Source organism: Kogia breviceps, chromosome 7 (genome assembly GCF_026419965.1).
Source record: "Kogia breviceps isolate mKogBre1 chromosome 7, mKogBre1 haplotype 1, whole genome shotgun sequence".
Lineage (NCBI taxonomy): Eukaryota > Metazoa > Chordata > Mammalia > Artiodactyla > Physeteridae > Kogia > Kogia breviceps.
In genome coordinates, this window is record NC_081316.1 from 77,764,131 (window position 1) to 77,785,394 (window position 21,264).

A 21,264-nucleotide genomic window follows, 5' to 3' on the forward strand; every position below is an offset into this window, starting at 1 on the left:
GGGTAGTACTTTTCAGCTGTTCTTTTTTTGTGTGTGTGGCCTCTCCTGCTGCGGAACACAGGCTCCGGACGCGCAGGCCTAGCGGCCATGGCTCACAGGCTTAGTTGCTCCGCGGCATGTGGGATCTTCCCGGACCAGGGCACGAACCCGTGTCTCCTGCATCGGCAGGCGGATTCTCAACCACTGCGCCACCAGGGAAGCCCTCAGCTGTTCTTCAGATAAGTTTTTAACAGGTGGAGATGCGTTAGTAATTTTCCAGGCAGAGGTAACACGATAAGCAAAGATTCCCTGAAGGCAAGAAAGATGCTGGGGAAATAGCAAATGATCTCGTTTGGACGGAGCGTTGGTTAAGACCGGACCACGCAGGGCCTTGAGGTCATAGAAAGCAGTTTGACCTTTCTATGAGGATAAAGAGGAGTTTTTGAAAGATTTGAAGCTATGGAGAGCTTAAAAAGCATTAGTGCTGCGTTGTAGTACCATCACCTCGATCTGCAGATGGACAATGGAGGTGCGGGGCCTGGGTGGGGCCTTAACGAGGAAATTAACGGGCGGTCTGGGGCCGGGAGTGAGCAGTGCGGTGAGCGGGATGGAGAGTTGGGACGACCATCAGTTGTTTCGGCGGCAGAACGCCCAGGTGGGCGTGGGGCGTGGGGCGTGTGGAAGGCGTGTCTCGTCTGTACAAATGAGAGGGCGCGGGTACCACTCATCGCACCTGGTGACCGCGCGGGAGGAGCGGGTCAGCCGCCCGCCGCGGAGCCGGAGGTGCCTAGTCACTTGTCCCTCGCGCGTCGCCGTTCGCGCAGCCCTCGGTGGGGTCGAAGGAGGCCGCGGGCTTTGCGGTTCCAGTTCCGGTTCCGGTTGGAGCTCACCTGAAGCGAGGGCGGCCATGGCGTACTCCACCATGCAGAGAGTGGCCCTTGCCTCGGGGCTCGTTCTGGCTGTGTCGCTGCTTCTGCCCAAGGCCTTTTTGTCCCGCGGAAAACGGCAGGAGCCACCGCCGCTCACCGAAGGTAAGCGGTGCTCCAGAGAGGGCGGCCCCGGGAATCTCCGTCCCCGCTAGAGAAGGCGGACCCGGCGGCGTGTGGGAGGTGCCAAGCCCTTGGGTTCTTTTGACACCAGCGGGCAGCTGCCCGAGCGGGGCCCTCCTGACCTAAGACTGCAGGCAGGACCAGGAGCGTACGCAGACGAGCCTGGGCACACTCCCCGGTTGCTGGCAGCCCCTTCCCCTCACTGGCCTAATGCAGCTAGTCACTGTCTGCTCAGGTGCTCTGAGTCAGGAGGGCTCCCTCTTGGATTCCCCTCTTCAGGGCTTCCGTATGCTTTCTGTCGTGCATTTGAATGAAATAGTTGGAATCGGTACTGTTAACCTTAATTCGTTGTGTACTTTTAGTTTGGTGTTGGGTGCTCACTGCTTCAGGCTCTTTTTGTGCCTTTGTAAATATAACTTGAAGATTTTAATAATACGAATTTCAATTGCTGAGATGAACAAAGCTCTGCGTTCCCCTTACCTGAACAGGTATTTGTTAATCTTTTGTTATTGGCATGATGTATGTGGTGGTTAAAAATCCACTCTTTGGTTTGCATTCTGGGGCTTTATGGGTGAGTATAACACGGCAGGGATGCCAAGGCTGGGAGAAGGAACTGGAACAGTTCTTTGTAGGTCATGAAGTTACGGTAACTTGAGTTATGATTTTTACAGTCTCCACACTTCCACTAATATTCAACCTGTTGATTGTTGGACAGGTCTTTTTTTTTTTTTTTTTTTTCGTTACGCGGGCCTCTCACTGTTGTGGCCTCTCCCGTTGCGGAGCAGAGGCTCCGGACGCGCAGGCTCAGCGGCCATGGCTCACGGGCCTAGCAGCTCCGCGGCATGTGGGATCTTCCCGGACCGGGGCACGAACCCATGTCCCCTGCATCAGCAGGTGGACTCTCAAGGACCGCTCCTTTTGAACTGAAACTCATTTCCCTCTAATTTGTACACACTGGCTGTAACTCCACCCTCTTGTATCTCACAGATAATAAATACTACAAATGCAAAGCACCAAGCTCTAGGGATGGAGAGCAGATCGAACCCAGAATTGTTTATAGAATTTGCTTGATAATCTTTGTTTGTAAAACTATCTACCTGGGAGAGACTTCTTAAAAAAATAAAAGTACATGGTGGTTTTTTTGCTTCTTTCTCTTTTATTACAAAACCCCAAAGGTTTTACTCACTTTGTCTAATGTCATTGTCTGCATTGAAGAAGAGTAAATTTGCGATGACCCTAAGCAGTAAAGATTTGTCTAGAATAGTCTCATCACAGTGAATTTTCGTTATGCTGAATTATCTTGAATAAGTTCTATTCATTGTGAGTGGGAGACACTCTTCTGAATGTTGTATAGAGAGGCGTTTAGACATGGCTTTTTCTCTTAAGAACGCAGGTGGTAATAATCAATGTTCTCATCTTAGAATCTTTGCACTTTCTGTTCTCTTCATTCCTGAAGTGTCTTTCCTCAGCTTCCTTCTCATTGCTCACGTTTCAGCTCAAATGTGATCTCCTCAGAGAGACTTTCCCTGATGACCCTAGCTAAAATAACTCTTTACACTCCCCTCATTCCCTATTTCATCATGTTTTATTTTCTCTGTTGAAGGCATTACTATATGATACGACGTTTTCTTATTTATTTACTCTTTTTTTTGTCTCCACCTTCTAGAATGTAAGCTCCTGAGGGCAGGCACTTTGTCTTGTTTACTATTATTTCTTCAGCAGTTGGCATATAATGGACAGTCAATAAATACTTTTAAATGAATAAGATTATGAAGATACTAATATTGTGAGTTCTCTTTTTGCATTAATTACCAAAGTAGTATAATCTAGGCAAAAACCTACCTTGAATGATGTATTCCAGTAACTGAAATTTGCTAACTAAAATCCCTGCCCTGGTACACTGACATTTTAAAAACAGTGAATCCTAACCATTATTGGGTTATATACCCCTTTGAGAATCTGATGAAAGTTATGGATTTTTTTCCCAGGAAAAATGTACATGCTTTTTATACATACATTCAGAATTTGAGAATCAACTTAGAGAATCCACAGAACCCAGAAACCCCTGTTTTGAATAAAGGGACAGCCCTGATTATTTGAAAATTCCTAAAATTCATGCTGTTATATCAGTAGCTTCCATTTCTGCCCATTGGCCTATATGTGAAACAAGCACAGTCCCTTTTCCACATAACAACTGTTAGTCTTTTAGCAAATATTTATGATGTACACTTTTACATAGTTTACACACAATGTATAAATACTGTTAGTTCCATGAAAAAATGAGCCAAATCCCTGCCTTGAGGAATCCACAGTTTAGTAGAGGGAAACAGACATTAAATAAGTGCAAAAAAGTGTCAATTACAGGTACTCAAGTCCTTGCAGGGAAGTGGGGAGACCCATGTTAGAATGGTCAGTTTTATTGGTGGCTCAAGAAAGGTGTCATGGAGGAGAGCTTTTTTTGTTTGTTTGTTTTTGTTTTTTTGGTAATAGCTTTCTTGAGATATAAATCACACACTATGTAATTCATCCATTTAAAGTGTGTGGTTGAATGGTTTTTAGCATGGTCACAGAGTTGTGCAACCATTAGCACAATCAATTTTTAGAAGATTTCATCATTTTCACCACCCCCAAAACCCATACTGTTTAGCCATCACCCTTCAACACTCCCCAATCCCTTCAGCCCTAGGCAACCATTAATCTACTGTCTGTCTTTATAGATTTGCCTGTTATGGGCATTTCATATAAATGGAATCATATAATATGTGATCTTTTGTGACTGGTTTCTTTTACATAGCATGTTTTCAGGGTTCATCATGTTGTAGCATTTATCAGTACTTCATTACTTTTTATGGCTGAATAATATTCCATTGTGTGGAATATTCCATCCACATTTTATTCATTCATCAGTTGAAGGGCACTTTGATTTTTTTTTTTTTTTTTTTTTTTTTTTGCGGTACGTGGGCCTCTCACTGTTGTGGCCTCTCCCGTTGCAGAGCACAGGCTCCGGACGTGCAGGCTCAGCGGCCATGGCTCACGGGCCCAGCCGCTCCGCAGCATGTGAGATCTTCCCAGACCGGGGCACGAATCCATGTCCCCTGCATCGGCAGGCGGACTCTCAACCGTTGCGCCACCAGGGGAAGCCCTGCATTTTGGGTTTTGATGATTAAGAATAACACTGCTATTAACATCTGTGTACAGATTTTTATATGGATACGTGCTTTGGTTTCTCTTGGGTATATGCATTTGGGAAATGTAAGCATTTTAGTGTGGCTGGAACTAAGAGTGGAATTTCTGGCTCATATGATTACTCTATGAGCAGTTTTGAGGAACTGCTAGATTGTTTTCCAAAGTGGCTGCATCATTTTACATTCCCACCATTAGTGTGAAGGTTCCACTTTTTCCATATCCTCACTGACATTTGTTATTGCTTGCCTTTTTTTTTTTTTTTTTTTTTTTTTGCGGTATGCGGGCCTCTCACTGTTGTGGCCTCTCCGGTCACAAACCACAGGCTCCAGACTCACAGGCTCAGCGGCCATGGCTCACGGGCCCAGCCACTCCATGGCATGTGGGATCCCCCTGGGCCGGGGCATGAACCTGCATCCCCTGCATGGGCAGGCGGACTCTCAACCACTGCGCCACCAGGGAAGCTCTTGCCTTTTTGATTATAGCCATCCTAATGGGTGTGAAGTGGTATCTTATTGTGATTTTTTTTTTTTTTTTTTTGGTATTTCCATGATGACTAACAACATTGACATCTTTTATAGGCTATTTGTGTATCTTCTTTGGAGAAATGTCTATTCAGACTTTTGCACATCTTTAAATTGGGTTTCTTATTGTTGTAAGAGTTCTTTATGTATTTTAGGTACAAGTTCATTATCAGATATATGATTTGCAAATATTTTCTTCCACTTGGTAAGTTGTCTTCACTTTCTTGATGGTGTCCTTTTAAGAAAAGTTTTAATTTTGATGAAGTCTGACTTATTTTCTTCTCTTCTGCTTTTGGTGTCATATCTAAAAAAATAATTGCCAGATCCAAGGTCATGAAGATTTATGCCCATGTTTTCAAGTTTTATAGTATTTACTCTTATATTTAAATCTTTGATCCAGTTTGAGTTAATTTTTATATATGGTGTGAGGTAGAAGTCCAACTTCATGTGGACATACATTTATCCCAGCATTATTTTTGAAAACACTCTTCTGTTTACATTGAATTGTTTTGACAACCTTGTTGAAATTCAATTGACTGTAAGTGTGAGAGTTTATTTCTGGACTCTCAGTTCTGTTCCATTGATATAAATATCATATATACCTGTCCTTATGCCAGTACCACACTGTCTTGATTACTGTAGCTTTGTAGTTAAGTTTTGAGGTCATGAAGCATTAAGTCTTCCAACTGTGTTCTTTTTTCAAGATTAATTTCTGAGTCCTGTGGCCCAGCATTTCCATACACATTTTAGGATCAGCTTATCAATTTCTGCAGAAGCCAGCTGGGATTTTCATTGTGTGGAATCTGTAGACCAATTTGGAGAGTATTGCCATCTGAACAATATGAAGTCTTTCAATCTGTGAACACAGGATTTCTTTTTATTTATTTAGGTCTTTAATTGATTTCAAAGGACTTTGTAGTTTTCAGTATACAAGTCTTATTTTGTTAAATATATTCCTAAGTATTTTATTCTTTTTGATGTTATTGTAAATTGAATTATTTTATTTTATTTTCAAATTGTTCGCTACAATTTTTTAGAAACACAGTTTTTGTGTATTAATGTTGTATTCTGCAAACTTGCTGAATTGTTTATTAGCTCCAATACATAATCTTGTTCTCTGCAAACAGATTGTTTTACTTCTTTCTTTCCAATCTACATACCTTTTCTTCCTTCCTTTCTCCCTCCCTCCCTCCCTCCCTCCCTTTCTTTCTGCCTAACTGCCTGGGCTAGAACCTCTAGTACAATGTTGAATAGAAGCAGTGAAGAGGGAACATCCTTGATTGTTCCTAATCTTAAGAAAGCTTTCATACCATTAAGGGTAATGCTAGCTGTGGATTTTTTTTAAGTTGCCCTTTGAGGGAGTTCCCTTCTGTTCCTAGTTTGTTGAGTATTTTTGTTATGAAGGGGTGTTGAATTTTGTCAAATGCTTTTTCTGTGTCTAGTGAAGCAATCATGGGGTTTTTGTCCTACATTCTGTGGATATGATGCATTACATAATTGATTATGGGATGTTAAACCAACTTGCATTCCTTGGCTAAATTGAGGAGGTAATTCTAAAGTGGGTTTTTTTCTTTTTTTCGGTACGCAGGCCTCTCACTGTTGTGGCCTCTCCCGTTGTGGAGCACAGGCTCCGGACGTGCAGACTCAGTGGCCATGGCTTGCTGGCCTAGCCGCTCCGTGACATGTGGGATCTTCCCGGACCGGGGCACGAACCTGTGTCCCCTGTATCGTCAGGCAGGCTCTCAACCACTGCGCCACCAGGGAAGCCCTCTAAAGTGTTTTTATTAGCCAGATTAAGAAGAACATTCCAGGCAGAGGGAACACAGAGCAAAAACAACACCCAGAACCTTGAAGTAGCTTTGGAGTTGTAAGAGATGATACTTGGGGCCAAATTGTAAAGATTTTTTTTTTCTGCCATACTTAAGGAGTTTGAATATGATTCTAAAGGTAGAGGAGGCCATTGTAAGTTTATGAGTAGGAGAGAAACATACAGTCTGAAAGGACACCTTGGCAACAAGTATAAAGTCTGTCGTGAGGGTTTTTTCAAGGAGAATATTCTCGCAGTAGTCCAGTTGAGACATGAGCATCATTAAGCCAGTGTTTTGGGGCTCATCAGTTAGGATTCTCATGGTAAGTCACAGGAAATTCAGCTGAACTGTCTTAAGTCAAAAAGAGAATGTATTGATTAGTGCAAATGAAAAGACCCTGTGTTAGAATTGGCCTCCTGTGTGGTTTGATCTAGAGATTCACAATCTGATTTTCTGTGTCCTTTTCACTTCTGGGTTCCTTCTCAAGTTGACTCTGTTGACTTTTCTCTCAGGGTAGCAACAATAGTTGCAACAGTTCCAGATATCACCTCTTCACACTTAATTGTCCAGAGAAAGAAAGTTTCTGTTCTTTTGAACTCTTCCTTCACTCTCATCTTACTCTTATCCCCTCCCCTTCCCCCCACACCTATTCTTCCCAAGTAGTTCCACCTAACACATCCTCCCATCTTAATAGCTTGAGTTAAGCTATTTGCAGTGCTGTGGGTAGAAAGAATATGCGGATTGACCACTGTGGAGTTGAGAGTGATTCCCAAAGGGAAATAGGGGTACAGGAAGAAGAAGGAGTAAATGGAGCAGGGGAGGCATCAACGTTGGATAGGAGGGAAGAGAACAATTTTAAAAGACATTTTTAAATAGACGTGGAGTGTGAGAGCGAGGGAGGCATCTTGAAATTTTCTCAGTCTATTGGCTTAGGTGAATACATAGATGTAACACCCTTTACCAAAATAGTAATGAAGCAAAGTAGATTAAAGGGGAAAGATGATGAGTTCAGGAATTTGCAGACTAGTATCACATCCCCTTCTTCCATCTTTTTTCCTAAGTTGACATCCCTAGCTGCCTCATCCATTCCTCATATGACATAGTTGCAAGTATCTAAACATAGCCCTCTTAGGTGGCAAACAATAGCAAGTGTAAGCCAGTTAGTTTATGGAAGAGCAATCCCCTCAACCCCCTTTTTAAAATTCTTTACTTCTATTAATGCATTTTGGGGATTACTTTAGATTTTTGGCATTTTACTTGTTGACCTGGCTGTATATTAGAATCGTAAACTTTTTTTTTAAATAGGAGCTACTCATCTAGGTTTTGTCCATTTTGTACATTCACTTGATGTTTTGGAACCAAATATAGCAATTTCTAGCTTTCCCTGTTGCATTGTATCTATTGGTCCAGAATTCTAACCTCTTGACATTTTTTCAGAATATTTATTTTTCCATTCAGTGTATTTGTTTTACCATCTTTCTCAGCTATATGCCATTCTTGATTTTTTTAAAAAACTTTTTTGTTAGACACTTTCAAACATAAGCAAAAATAGAGTAGCAAGATGAATCCACATCACCCTGCTTCAACAACCATCATCTTGTATCATGTATATCCCCACTTACTTTCCCCCCATACACTCAATTATTTTGAAGCAAATCCCAGACATTGGGGTCATTTCATCCGTAAATAATTTTGTATACATCTCTAAAAAATAAGAATTCTTCTTAAAACATAGCCGCAATATCATTATCACACCTAAAAAATCAATAATTCCTTAATGTCATTAAATATCCAATCGGCATTCAGATGTCTCTGACTGCCTCATAATTATTTTTCACAATATCACCCTTGCTTTTGATTAGCATGTCTTCTTGATACATCATTCAAATTATTTTTAAAAATCTATCAGTCATTTGAAACTGCTCTTCAGGTCACCCCAGTCTATTCATTGAAACCTTTTGTGTAGAGTCATTAAACAAGTTGGTCATTTGATTGCTTTACTCCATCTTATTCTGTCTGTTTTAGGCTGTGGTCCACCTTCTTCCTCCCTTCTCCCTTCAGTCTATTCTCAACATAGCATCCATACTGATCCTTTTAAAGCATAAGTTTCTCCCTCCATAAAACCCTCCAGTGGCTTCCTGACTCACTCAGCTGAAAAGACAAAGTCTGTACATGACCTACAAGGCCCTACTTAATCCTCTTCCCCATTTCCTTCTCCCTTTCCCTCTTTCTCATTTTGCTTTGACCACGCTGGCCTTCTCACTGTTGCTTGCACATGGCAGGTGTGCTCCCACCTCAGGGCCTTTGCATTTGTTGTTTCCCCTGCCTAAAATGCTCTTCCTTGGATAGCCGTGTGCCTTTCCTTTATCTTCTTTAGGTCTTCATCTCCTGAGCCTTCTCTGGATACTCCAGCTAAAATCTTTATTTCCCCCCAACACATTCTGTCCTCTTGGTCTGCTTCATTTTTTCTCTTTAGTATTTATCATTATCTTGTGTATTATCTCTTTTCCCATTTAGAAAGGAGGTTCCATGAGGGTAAGGATTTTTGTTTTGTTCACTGCTGTATCTCCAACTTTAGACCAGGCCTGCACATTGTAGAAAATCAATATTCATGAATAAAGGAATTAGTGAATTGAGTGAATTAATGAATGCTGGCTCCCAGGGATCATGGTTTCCTCTATTCGCATTTATAAGCTATTATTTTATTATTACTATTATTATTACTATTATTTATGGTTACATAAATTGTGCATCCATATGATAGACTATTATGAATCTAGTAAATTATATTCATGAGGAGTTAGAGTTTTTTTGTTTTTTGTCTGTTTTGGTGGCCAGTTTTCTTTTTCTTTGAAATCAAAGGGGAAAAAAATACTAGTTTGTCTGAGATCACTGTGGATTTATAAACAGGGTAGACAATACAAATACAGAATTAATTATACCTGAACTTGAAATCTGATACTGTGTACCATACCTATTTTTTTTGAGGGACTTTCTTTTTTTAAATTGTAGTTGATTTACAATGCTGTGTTAATTTCTGCTGTATAGCAAAGTGATTCAGTTATACATACATATGCATTCTTTTTCATATTCTTTGCCATTATGGTGTATCACAGGAGATTGAATATAGTTCCCTGTGCTATACTGTAGGACCTTGTTGTTTATCCAGTCTACATATACTAGTTTGCATCTGCTAACCCCACACTCCCACTCCATCCCTCCCACAACATGCCCCCCCAACAACCACAAGTCTGTGCTCTATATCTGTGAGTCTATTTCTGTTTTGTAGATAAGTTCATTTGTGTCCTATTTTTTAGATTCCACATATAAGTGATATCATATGGTGTTTGTCTTTCTTTCTGACTTCACTTATTATGGTAATCTCTGGTTGCATCCATGCTGCTGCAAATGGCATTATTTCATTCTTTTTTATGGCTGAGTAGTATTCCATTGCTTAAATGTAGCACATCTTCTTTATCCATTCATCTGTTGATGGACATTTAGGTTGTTTCCATGTCTTGGCTATTGTGAATAGTGCTGCTATGAACAGGGGTGCATGTATCTTTTTTGGATTATAGTTTTATCTGGATATGTGCCCAGGAGTGGGATTTCTGGATCATATGGTAATTCTGTTTTTAGTTTTCTGAGGAACCTCCATACTGTTTTCCATAGGGGCTACACCAACTTACATTCCCACCAAGAGTGTAGGAGGGTTCCCTTTTCTCCACATCCTCTCCAGCATTTGTTATTTGTATACTTTATTTTATTTTATTTTATTGTGATATGCAGGCCTCTCACTGTTGTGGCCTCTCCCATTGTGGAGCACAGGCTCAGTGGCCGTGGGTAACAGGCCCAGCCGCTCCGCAGCATGTGGAATCTTCCCGGACCGGGGCACGAACTCGTGTCCCCTGCATCAGCAGGCGGACTCTTAACCACTGCACCACCAGGGAAGCCCTGTATACTTTTTAATGACGGCCATTCTGACCAGTGTGAGGCGCTACCTCATTGTAGTTTTGATTTGCATTTCTCTAATAATTAGCAATGTTAAGCATCTTTTCATGTGCCTGTTGGCCATTTGTATGTCTTCTTTGGAGAAATGTCTAGGTCTTTGCCCATTTTTCAATTGGGTTGTTTGCTTTTTTGTTTAAGTTGTATGAGCTGTTTGTATATTTTGGAAATTAAGCCCTTGTCAGTAGCATCATTTGCAGATATTTTCTCCCATTCTGTAGGTTGTCTTTTTGTTTTGTTTATGGTTTCCTTTGATGTGCAAAAAGCTTGTAAATTTGATTAGGTGCCATTTGTTTATTTTTGTTTTTATTTCTACTGCCTTAGGAGACTGATCTAAGAAAACAATGGTACTATTTATGTCAGAGAATGTTTGCCTGTGATCTCTTTTAGGAGCTTTTTTTTTTTTTTTAACATCTTTATTGGAGTAAAATTGCTTTGCAATGGTGTGTTAGTTTCTGCTTTATAACAAAGTGAATCAGTTATACATATACATATGTTCCCATATCTCTTCCCTCTTACGTCTCCCTCCCTCCCACCCACCATATCCAACCCCTCTAGGTGGTCACAAAGCACCAAGCTGATCTCCCTGTGCTATGCGGCTGCTTCCCACTAGCTATCTATTTTACGTTTGGTAGTGTATATATGTCCATGCCACTCTCTCACTTTGTCACAGCCTACCCTTCCCCCTCCCCATATCCTCAAGTCCACTCGCTAGTAGGTCTGTGTCTTTATTCCCATCTTACCCGTAGGTTCTTCATGACATTTTTTTTTCTTAGATTCCATATATATGTGTTAGCATACGGTATTTGTCTTTCTCTTTCTGACTTACTTCACTCTGTATGACAGACTCTAGGTCCATCCATCTCACTACAAATAACTCAATTTCGTTTCTTTTTATGGCTGAGTAATATTCCATTGTATATATGTGCCACATCTTCTTTATCCATTCATCTGATGATGGACACTTAGGTTGCTTCCATCTCCTGGCTATTGTAAATAGAGCTGCAATGAACTTTTTGGTATATGACTCTTTTTGAATTATGGTTTTCTCAGGGTATATGCCCAGTAGTGGGATTGCTGGGTTGAATGGTAGTTCTATTTGTAGTTTTTTAAGGAACCTCTATACTGTTCTCCATAGTGGCTTGCCAATTCACATTCCCACCAGCAGTACAAGAGTGTTCCCTTTTCTCCACACCCTCTCCAGCTTTTATTGTTCCTAGATTTTTTGATGATGGACATTCTGACCAGTGTGAGATGATATCTCATTGTAGTTTTGATTTGCATTTCTCTAATGATTAATGATGTTGAGCATTCTTTCATGTATTTGTTGGCAATCTGTATTTCTTCTGTGGAGAAATGTCTATTTAGGTCTTCTGCTCATTTTTGGATTGGGTTGTTTGTTTTTTTGTTATTGAGCTACATGAGCTGCTTGTAAATTTTGGAGATTAATCCTTTGTCAGTTGCTTCATTTGCAGATATTTTCTCCCATTTTGAGGGTTGTCTTTTGGTCTTGTTTATGGTATCTTTTGCTGTGCAAAAGCTTCTAAGTTTCATTAGGTCCCATTTGTTTATTTTTGTTTTTATTTCTATTTCTCTAGGAGGTGGGTCAAAAAGGATCTTGCTATGATTTATGTTATAGAGTGTTCTGCCTATGTTTTCCTCTGAGAGTTTGATAGTTTCTGGCCTTACATTTAGGTCTTTAATCCATTTTGAGCTTATTTTTCTGTATGGTGTTCGGAAGTGTTCTAATCTCATACTTTTACATGTAGCTGTCCAGTTTTCCCAGCACCACTTATTGAAGAGGCTGTCCTTCTCCACTGTACATTCCTGCATCCTTTATCAAAGATAAGGTGACCATATGTGTGTGGGTTTATCTCTGGGCTTTCTATCCTGTTCCATATTTCTGTGTTTGTGCTAGTACCATACTGTTTTGATTACTGTAGCTTTGTAGTATAGTCTGAAGTGAGGGAGCCTGATTCCTCCAGCTCCGTTTTTCGTTCTCAAGATTGCTTTGGCTATTCGGGGTCTTTTGTGTTTCCATACAAATTGTGAAATTTTTTGTTCTAGTTCGGTGAAAAATGCCAGTGGTAGTTTGATAGGGATTGCATTGAATCTGTAGATTGCTTTGGGTAGTATAGTCATTTTCACAATGTTGATTCTTCTAATCCAAGAACATGGTATATCTCTCCATCTATTTGTATCATGTTTAATTTCTTTCATCAGTGTCTTATAATTTTCTGCATACAGGTCTTTTGTCTCCTTAGGTAGGTTTGTTCCTAGATATTTTATTCTTTTTGTTGCAGTGGCAAATGGGATTGTTTTCTTAATTTCACTCTCAGATTTTTATTCATTAGTGTATAAGAATGCCAGAGATTTCTGTACATTAATTTTGTATCCTGCTACTTTACCAAATTCATTGATTAGCTCTAGTAGTTTTCTGGTAGCATCTTTAGAATTCTCTATGTATAGTATCATGTCATCTGCAAACAGTGACAGCTTTACTTCTTCTTTTCCGACTTGGATTCCTTTTATTTCCTTTTCTCTGATTGTTGTGGCTAAAACTTCCAAAACTATGTTGAGTAAGAGTGGTGAGAATGGGCAACCTTGTCTTGTTCCTGATCTTAGAGGAAATGGTTTCAGTTTTTCACCATTAAGGACGATGTTGGCTGTGGGTTTGTCATATATGACCTTTATTATGTTGAGGAAAGTTCCCTCTGTGCCTACTTTCTGCAGGGTTTTTATCATAAATGGGTGTTGAATTTTGTTAAAAGCTTTCTCTGTGTCTATTGAGATGATCATGTGGTTTTTCTCCTTCAGTTTGTTAATATGGTGTATCACGTTGATTGATTTGTGTATATTGAAGAATCCTTGCATTCCTGGAATAAACCCCACTTGATCATGGTGTGTGATCCTTTTAATGTGCTGTTGGATTCTGTTTGCTAGTATTTTGTTGAGTATTTTTGCATCTATGTTCATTAGTGTTATTGGCCAGTAGTTTTCTTTCTTTCTTTCTTTCTTTTTTTTTTATAAATTTACATTTATTTTTGGCTGCGTTGGGTCTTGTTGCTGCGCGCGGGCTTTCTCTAGTTGCTGAGAACGGGGGCTACTCTGTTGCAGTGCATGGGCTCTAGGTGCGTGGGCTTCATTAGTTGTGGCACACAGGCTCAGTAGTTGTGGCTTGCAGGCTCAGTAGTTGTGGCACACAGGCTTAACTGCTCCGTGGCATGTGGGATCTTCCTGGACCAGGGCTCGAACCCACGTCCCCTGCACTGGCAGGCGGATTCTCAACCACCGCGCCACCAGGGAAGCCCAGTTTTCTTTCTTTATGACATCTTTGTCTGGTTTTGGTATCAGGGTGACGGTGGCCTCATAGAATGAGTTCGGGAGTGTTCCTCCCTCTGCTATCTTTTGGAAGAGTTTGAGAAGGATAGGTGTTAGCTCTTCTCTAAATGTTTGATAGAATTCGCCTGTGAAGCCATCTGGTCCTGGGCTTTGTTTGTTGGAAGATTTTTAATCACAGTTTCAATTTCAGTGCTTGTGACTGGTCTGTTCATATATTCTATTTCTTCCTGTTTCAGTCTTGGCAGTTTGTGCATTTCTAAGAATTTGTTCATTTCTTCCAGGTTGTCCATTTTATTGGCATAGAGTTGCTTGTAGTAATCTCTTGTATTTCTGCAGTCTCAGTTGTTACTTCTCCTTTCTCATTTCTAATTCTATTGATTTGAGTCTTCTCCCTTTTTTTCTTGATGAGTCTGGCTAATGGTTTATCAATTTTGTTTATCTTCTCAAAGAACCAGCTTTTAGTTTTATTGATCTTTGCTATTGTTTCCTTCATTTCTTTTTCATTTATTTCTGATCTGATCTTTATGATTTCTGTCCTTCTGCTAACTTTGGGGTTTTTTTTTTGTTCTTTCTCTAATTGCTTTAGGTACTGGGTTAGGTTGTTTATTCAAGATGTTTCCTGTTTCTTAAGGTAGGATTGTATTGCTGTAAACTTCCCTCTTAGAACTGCTTTTGCTGCATCCCATAGGTTTTGGGTCGTCGTTTCTCCATTATCATTTGTTTCTAGGTATTTTTTGATTTCTTCAGTGATCACTTCATTATTAAGTAGTGTATTGTTTAGCCTCCATGTGTTTGTATTTTTTACAGATCTTTTCCTGTAATTGATATCTAGTCTCATAGCGTTGTGGTTGGAAAAGAAACTTGATACAAGTTTAATTTTCTTAAATTTACCAAGGCTAGATTTGTGACCCAATATATGATCTATCCTGGAGAATGTTCCGTGAGCACTTGAGAAGAATGTGTATTCTGTTGTTTTTGGATGGAATGTCCTATAAATATCAGGTAAGTCCGTCTTGTTTAATGTGTCATTTAAAGTTTGTGTTTCCTTTTTTTTTTTTCATTTTGGATGATTTGTCCATTGGTGAAAGTGGGGTGTTAAAATCCCGTACTATGAATGTGTTACTGTTGATTTCCCCTTTTATAGCTGTTAGTATTTGCCTTATGTATTGAGGTGCTCCTATGTTGGGTGCATAAATATTTACAATTGTTACATCTTCTTCTTGGATCAATCCCTTGATCATTATATAGTGTCCTTTGTCTCTTGTAATAGTCTTTATTTTAAAGTCTATTATGTCTGATATGAGAATTGCTACTCCAGCTTTCTTTTGATGTCCATTTGCATGGAATATGTTTTTCCATCTCCTCACTTTCAGTCTGTATGTGTCCCTAGGTCTGAAGTGGGTCACTTGTAGACAGCATATATATGGGTCTTGTTTTTGTGTCCATTCACCCAGTCTGTGTCTTTTGGTGGGAGCATTTAATCCATTTACATTTAAGGTAATTATTGATATGTATGTTCCTATTCCCATTTTCTTAATTGTTTTGGGTTTGTTATTGTAGGTCTTTTCCTTCTCTTGTGTTTCTTGCCTAGAGAAGTTCCTTTAGCATTTGTTTTAAAGCTGGTTTGGTGGTGCTGAACTCTCTCAGCTTTTGCTTGTCTGTGAAGGTTTTACTTTCTCCATCAAATCTGAATGAGATCCTTGCTGGGTAGAGTAATCTTGGTTGTAGGTTTTTCTCCTTCATCACTTTAAATATGTCCTGCCACTCACTCCCTTCTGGCTTGAAGAGTTTCTGCTGAAAGATCAGCTGTTAACCTTATGGGGATTCCCTTGTGTGTTATTTTTCCCTTGCTGCTTTTAATATATTTTCTTTGTATTTAATTTTTGACAGTTTGATTACTATGTGTCTTGGTGTGTTTATCCTTGGGTTTATCCTGTATGGGACTCTCTGTGCTTCCTGGACTTGATTAACTATTTCTTTTCCCATATTAGGGAAGTTTTCTACTATCATCTCGTCAAATATTTTCTCAGTTTCTTTCTTTTTCTCTTCTTCTTCTGGGACCCCTATAATTCGAATGTTGGTTCGTTTAATGTTGTCCAGTTCGTTTAATGTTGTCCCAGAGGTCTCTGAGACTGTCCTCAGTTCTTTTCATTCTTTTTTCTTTATTCTGCTCCACAGTAATTATTTCCACTATTTTATCTTCCAGGTCACTTATCCGGTCTTCTGCCTCAGTTATTCTGCTATTGATGCCTTCTAGAGTATTTTTAATTTCATTTATTGTGTTGTTCATCGTTGCTTGTTTCCTCTTTAGTTCTTCTAGGTCCTTGTTAAATGTTTCTTGAATTTTCTTTATTCTATTTTCAAGATTTTGGATCATCTTCACTATCATTCTGAATTCTTTTTCAGGTAGACTGCCTATTTTCTCTTCATTTGTTAGGTCTGGTGTGTTTTTATCTTGCTCCTTCATCTGCTGTGTGTTTTTCTGTCTTCTCATTTTGCTTATCTTACTGTGTTTGGGGTCTCCTTTTTTGCAGGCTGCAGGTTCGTAGTTCCCCTTGTTTCTGGTGTCTGTCCCCAGTGGCTAAAGTTGGTTCAGTGGGTTGTGTAGGCTTCCTGGTGGAGGGGACTAGGGCCTGTGTTCTGGTGGATGAGGCTGGATCTTTTCTTTCTGGTGGGCAGGTCCACGTCTGGTGGTGTGTTTTGGGGTGTCAGTGGCCTTATGATTTTAGGCAGCCTCTCCACTAATGGGTGGGGTTGTGTTCCTGTCTTGTTAGTTGTTTGGCAGTGTGTCCAGCACTGTAGCTTGCTGGTCGTTGAGTGAAGCTGGTTGTTGGTGTTGAGATGGAGATCTCTGGGGGATTTTTGCCGTTTGATATTATGTGGAGCTGGGAGGTCTCTTGTGGACCAGTGTCCTGAAGTTGGCTCTCCCACCTCAGAAGCACAGCACTGACTCCTGGCTGCAGCACCAAGAGCCTTTCAACCACACGGCTCAGAATAAAAGGGAGAAAAAGTAGAAAGAAGAAAGGAAAGAAAGAAAGGAAGGACGGGGATAAGGTAAAATAAAGTTATTAAAATAAAAAATAATTATTAAGAAAAAAAGTTTTTTTAAGTAAGAAACAAAAAATGGACAGACAGAACCCTAGGACAAATGGTGAAAGCAAAGCTATACAGACGAAATCTCACGCAGAAGCATACACATACACACTCACAAAAGAGGAAAAGGGGAAAAAATAATATACCTTGCTCTCAAAGTCCACCTCCTCAATTTGGGATGATTCGTTGTCTATTCAGGTTTTCCACCGATGCAGGGTACATCAAGTTGATTGTGGAGATTTAATCCACTGCTCCTGAAGCTGCTGGGAGAAATTTCCCTTTCTCTTCTTTGTTCGCACAGCTCCCAGGGTTCAGCTTTGGATTTGGCCCCGCCTCTGTGTATAGGTTGCTGGAGGGCATCTGTTCTTCACTCAGTCAGGGCAGGGTTAAAGGAGCAGCTGATTCGGGGGCTCTGGCTCACTCAGGCTGGGGGGAGGGAAGGGCAGGGAGTGCGGGGCAAGCCCGTGGTGGCAGCAGCCCACATAACATTGCACCAGCCTGAGGCGCGCTGTGCGTTCTCCCGGGGAAGTTGTCCCTGGATCACGGGACCCTGGCAGTGGCAGGCTGCACAGGCTCCCGGGAGGTGAGGTGTGGAGAGTGACCTGTGCTTGCACACAGGCTTCTTGGTGGCTGCAGGAGCAGCCTTAGCATCTCATGCCAGTCTCTGGGGTCTGTGCTGATAGCCTCAGCTCGCTCCCGTCTCTGGAGCTCCTTTAAGCAGCGCTCTTAATCCCCTCTCCTGGCGCACCAGGAAACAGAGGGAAGAAAAAGTCTCTTGCCTCTTCGGTAGCTCCAGACTTTTTCCTGGACTACCTCACAGCTAGCTGTGGTGCACTAACCCCTTCAGACTGTGTTCACGCCGCCAGTCCTCTCCCTGCAATCTGACCGAAGCCCAAGCCTCAGCTCCCAGCCCCCACCCACCCCGGCGGGTGAGCAGACAAGCCTCTCTGGCTGGTGAGTGCTGGTCGGCACCGATCCTCTGTGCGGGGAATCTCTCCACTTTGCCCTCCTCACCCTGTTGCTGTGCTCTCCTCCATGGCTCTGAAGCTTCCCCCTCTGCCACCTGCAGTCTCCACCCACGAAGGGGCTTCCTAGTGTGGAAACCTTTCCTCCCTCACAGCTCCCTCCCACTGGTGCAGGTCCCATCCCTATTCTTTTGTCTCTGTTTATTCTTTTTTTTTTGCCCTACCCAGGTACATTGGGGAGTTTCTTGCCTTTTGGGAGGTCTGAGGTCTTCTGCCAGTGTTCATTGGGTGTTCTGTATGAGTTGTTCCACGTGTAGATGTATTTCTGATGTATCTGTGAGGAGGAAGGTGATCTCTGCGTCTTACTCTTCAGCCGTCTTCCCCCCAGCTCCCCTCTTTTAGGAGCTTTATGGTGTCATGTCTTATGTTTAAGTCTTTAGCCATTTTGAGTTTATTTTTGTGTATGGTGAAAGCTGTCCAAATTTCCCAACAACACTTGCTGAAGAGGCTGTCTTTTCCCTGTTGTATATTCTTGCCTCCTTTATCGAAGATTAATTGACCATAGGTGTGTGGGTTTATTTCTGGGCTCTCTGTTCTGTTCCATTGATCCATATGTCTGTTTTTGTGCCAGTATCATGCTTTTTTGATTACTTTAGCTTTGTAATATTGTCTGAAGTCTGGGAGGCTTATGCCTCCTTCTTTGGGATTGCTTTGGCAATTCTGGTTCCTTTGTGGACCCAGAATTTAGGATTATCTATAAATAAATAAATTTTAGGATTATTTATTTGTTCTAGTTCTGTGGAAAATGTCATGGATAATTTGATAGGGATAGCATTAAATCTGTGGATTGCTTTGGGTAGTGTGCTCATTTTAACAATATTAATTCTTCCAATCCAAGAGCATAGGATATCTTTCTATTTCTTTGAGTCTTTAATTTCTCTTACTAATGTTGTATAATTTTTAGCATATAACTCTCTCACCTCATTGGTTAGGTTTATTCTTAAGTATTTTATTTTGGGGCATGTGATTTTGAAAGGTATTGTTTTTTTACATTCCCTTTCTGATATTTCATTGTTAGTGTAAAGAAATGCAACCAATTTCTGTATGTTAATCTTATATCTTGCTACCTTGATGAATTTATTTATCAGTTCTAGTAGTTTTTGTGTGGAGTCCTTAGGGTTTTCTATGTATAGTATCATGTCATGTGCATATAATGACAATTTTACCCCTTCTCTTCATTTGGATACCTTTTATTTCTTTTTCTTGTCTGATTGCTGTGGGTAGAACTTCCAATATCATGTTGAATAGAAGTGGTAAGAGTGGGCATCATTGTGTTGTTCCAGAATTTAGTGGGAAGGCTTTCAGCTTTTCACCATTGAGTATTACATTGGCTGTGGGTTTGTCATAAATAGCTTTTATTATGTTGAGATTTGTTCTCTCTATACCCATTTTGGTAAGAGTTTTTATCATGAATGGATGTTAAATTTTGTGAAATGCTTCTTTTGTATCTACTGAGATGACCATGTGGTTTTTGTCTCTTCTTGTTTATGTGATGTATCACATTGATTGATTTGCATGTGTTGAACAGTCCTTGTGAACTTGGGATGTATCCCACTTGGTCTTGGCATATGATTTTTTTTTATGTGTTGTTGAATTTGGTTTGCTAATATTTTGTTGAGAATTTTTGCGTCTATATTTATCAAAGATATTGGCCTGTAATTTTCTTCTTTGGTGGTGTCTTTGTCTAGTTTGGGTATCAGAGTGATGGTGGCTTCATAGAATGTCTTTGGGAATGTTCCTTCCTCTTCAGTTTTTTGGAAGGGTTTGAGAAGGATCAGTATAAGTTCTTCTTTGTATGTTTGGTAAAATTCGCCTGTGATGCCATCTGGTCCTATAATTTTGTTTGTAGGGAGTTTTAAGATTACAAATTCTATTTCACTTCTAGTGATTGGTCTGTTCAAATTAGCTATTTCTTCTTGATTCAATTTTGGTGGGCTATATGTTTCTAGAAACTTGTCCATTTCTTCTAGGTTATCGAATTTGTTGGCATATAATTGTTCATGGTATTCCCTTATGGTTTCTTGTATTTCTGCAGGTATCAGTTGTTATGTCTCCTTTTTCAATTCTTATTTTGTTTTTTTTTGTTCTTGGTGAGCCTGGCCAGAGGTTTGTCAATCTTGTTTACCCTTTCAAAGAACCAGCTCTAGGTTTTATTGATTTTTCTATTTTTTTTTTTTTTAATTTAGTTTATTTTCGTTTGCTTTGGGTCTTCATGCTACACATGGGCTTTCTCTGGTTGCAGCGAGTGGGGGCTACTCTTTGTTGCGGTGCACGGGCTTCTCATTGTGGTGGCTTCTCTTGTGGATCACGGGCTCTAGGCGCACGGACTTCAGTAGTTGTGGCTTATGAGCTCAGTAGTTGTGGCTTACGGGCTCTAGAGCACAGGCTTAGTAGTTGTGGCACACAGGCTTAGTTGTTCTGCTGCATGTGAGATCTTTCCAGACCAGGGCTTAACCCTGGTGTCCCCTGCATTGTCAGGCAGATTCTTAACCACCTTGCCACCGGGAAAGCCCTCTATTGTTTTTTAGTCTCTATTTTATTTATTTCCTCTCTGATCTTTATTGTTTTCTTCCTTCTGCTGACTCTAGGTTTTTTGTTTTTGTTTTTTTTTTTGCGGTATGCGGGCCTCTCACTGCTGTGGCCTCTCCCGTTGCGGAGCACAGGCTCCGGACGCACAGGCCTAGCGGCCATGGCTCACGGGCTTAGTTGCTCCGCGGCATGTGGGATCTTCCCGGACCAGGGCACGAACCCGTGTCTCCTGCATCGGCAGGCGGATTCTCAACCACTGTGCCACCAGGGAAGCCCGACTCTAGGTTTTGTTTGTTCTTTTTCTAATTGTATTAAGTGGTAGGTTAGGTTGTTTATTTGAAGTTTTTCTTATTTTTCGAGGAAGGCCCATATCACTATGAACTTCCCTCTAAGAACTGCTTTTGCTGCATCACATAAATTTTGTATAGTTGTGTTTTCATTGTCATTTGTCTCAAGGTATTTTTAAATTTCCTGTTTGATTTCATCATTGGCCCATTGTTTTTTTAGTAGCATGTTGTTTAGTCTCCGTGTAATTGCTTTTTTCTCATTTCTTTTTTCTGTGGTTGATTTCTAGTTTCACGCCATTGTGGTCAGAAAAGATGCTTTTGATAATTTCTATACTCTTAAATTTGTTGAGGCTTGTTTTGTGTCCTAGTTTGTGGTCAGTCCTAAAGAATGTTCCATGTGCACTTGAAAAGAATGTGTATTCTGATTCTTTGGATGT

The 21,264-nt window shown here is 40.6% G+C and overlaps 1 protein-coding gene across 3 annotated transcripts in view; it reads left to right on the forward strand.

Moving 5' to 3' along the window:
* Positions 1 to 711: 711 nt before the first annotated feature.
* RIC3 (RIC3 acetylcholine receptor chaperone) overlaps positions 712 to 21,264 on the forward strand; it is a 55,048-nt gene continuing 34,495 nt past the window's right edge. Inside the window, exon 1 of one of the 3 annotated variants that reach the window (XM_059070126.2) lies at positions 712 to 1,010. In XM_059070126.2, the coding sequence (XP_058926109.1) occupies positions 887 to 1,010 (124 nt within the window). In that variant the 5' untranslated portion in view covers positions 712 to 886. The remainder of the gene's footprint in view (positions 1,011 to 21,264) is intronic. The other 2 variants (XR_010841421.1, XM_059070127.2) reach the window with 2 other exon arrangements.